The sequence below is a fragment of the Wasmannia auropunctata genome, unplaced genomic scaffold, assembly GCF_000956235.1.
Source record: "Wasmannia auropunctata unplaced genomic scaffold, wasmannia.A_1.0 LD336078.1, whole genome shotgun sequence".
In the NCBI taxonomy this organism is placed as follows: domain Eukaryota; kingdom Metazoa; phylum Arthropoda; class Insecta; order Hymenoptera; family Formicidae; genus Wasmannia; species Wasmannia auropunctata.
This window is the reverse complement of record NW_012026812.1, coordinates 106,721-107,733: the sequence shown is the minus strand read 5'-3', so window position 1 is coordinate 107,733 and position 1,013 is coordinate 106,721. Positions and strand designations below refer to the sequence as shown.

The following is a 1,013-nucleotide window of genomic DNA, read 5'->3' as shown; positions in this document are numbered from 1 at the left end:
ATAATTGTTTGCTTTCATAACTGATTATTAAAACAAAATAAATGTAAGATATTCGCTTTAAATGAAAAGAAGAGCGACGGTCCGTACAAAAATATAAAAATATAATGTAAAATTATTTTACATTATTTTTTACAGACAAGGCGCTTTTACAGGTAATTTCATAACGAGCCTTTACAGGCAATCTCATAATGATTTTTTATCTTTCACTGCCGATAATTAACTAAAATTCTGGTTATTTTTTAATTATTATATGAGACAGATCATGCATTATGGAATAGTTAAAAAATAATAAAAAAACTTAAACCAAATGAAATTACATAAGCAAAAATAAAAAAAAAACACAAAGAAAAACGTATTTATCTGAAATTCAAACAAGTATTAACATTATTTTTAGCATTTTAGCTAGTCAATTTTAGTATAGATCATTGACGCAAAATTAACATTCTTCTTCCTTGTTAATATCTTGTAGAAATTTTAATAGTAATTTATCCTGTTTCTGTTGATTTAATTTTTGCAATTTTTCTTTTATATACAGAAACATACCATCTAATGCAGCAATCTCAGGCAATTTTGGAAGATTTATTACAGGTGTTTCCTTGTTACACAGTTGATCAGCTAAACGAGTTAAATGCGTTAACGCATTGTCAGTGTCTTTCGATCGATTTTTAATACGTTGATCTGAAAACAAAGTAAAATATTTTCTTTAAATATTTTTTTACGAAGAAACAACTAATGTTTCAAAATCAAATTGATTAATTCTTTAAGCAATATATAAAAGCTTTATATTTTTTTCATTACCTTTATATTCTTCACTGTCGGTGTCTTTAGGTTGTATTTCAGCAAACGATTGATCTGATTGATTTTCCAGGCTATTATCAGATACAACGCTTTCAATTACTGTGACATTAGAAATGGAACTATAAAAAAAATGAGTTAATAGTCATTGTAAAATTTTTACTTAGTTATACAAGCCTTCAAAAAATTATGTATACCTTTTGCTTGTTGAAATGGAT

At 25.6% G+C, this 1,013-nt stretch overlaps 1 protein-coding gene across 1 annotated transcript in view; it reads left to right on the top strand.

Annotated features, from left to right (window-relative positions):
* Positions 1 to 669, top strand: part of LOC105449066 — a 37,051-nt gene extending 36,382 nt beyond the window's left edge. Inside the window, exons 3-4 of the mRNA XM_011688062.1 lie at positions 136 to 152; positions 536 to 669. Of these exons, the coding sequence (XP_011686364.1) occupies positions 136 to 152; positions 536 to 669 (151 nt within the window). The remainder of the gene's footprint in view (positions 1 to 135; positions 153 to 535) is intronic.
* Positions 670 to 1,013: the final 344 nt, after the last annotated feature.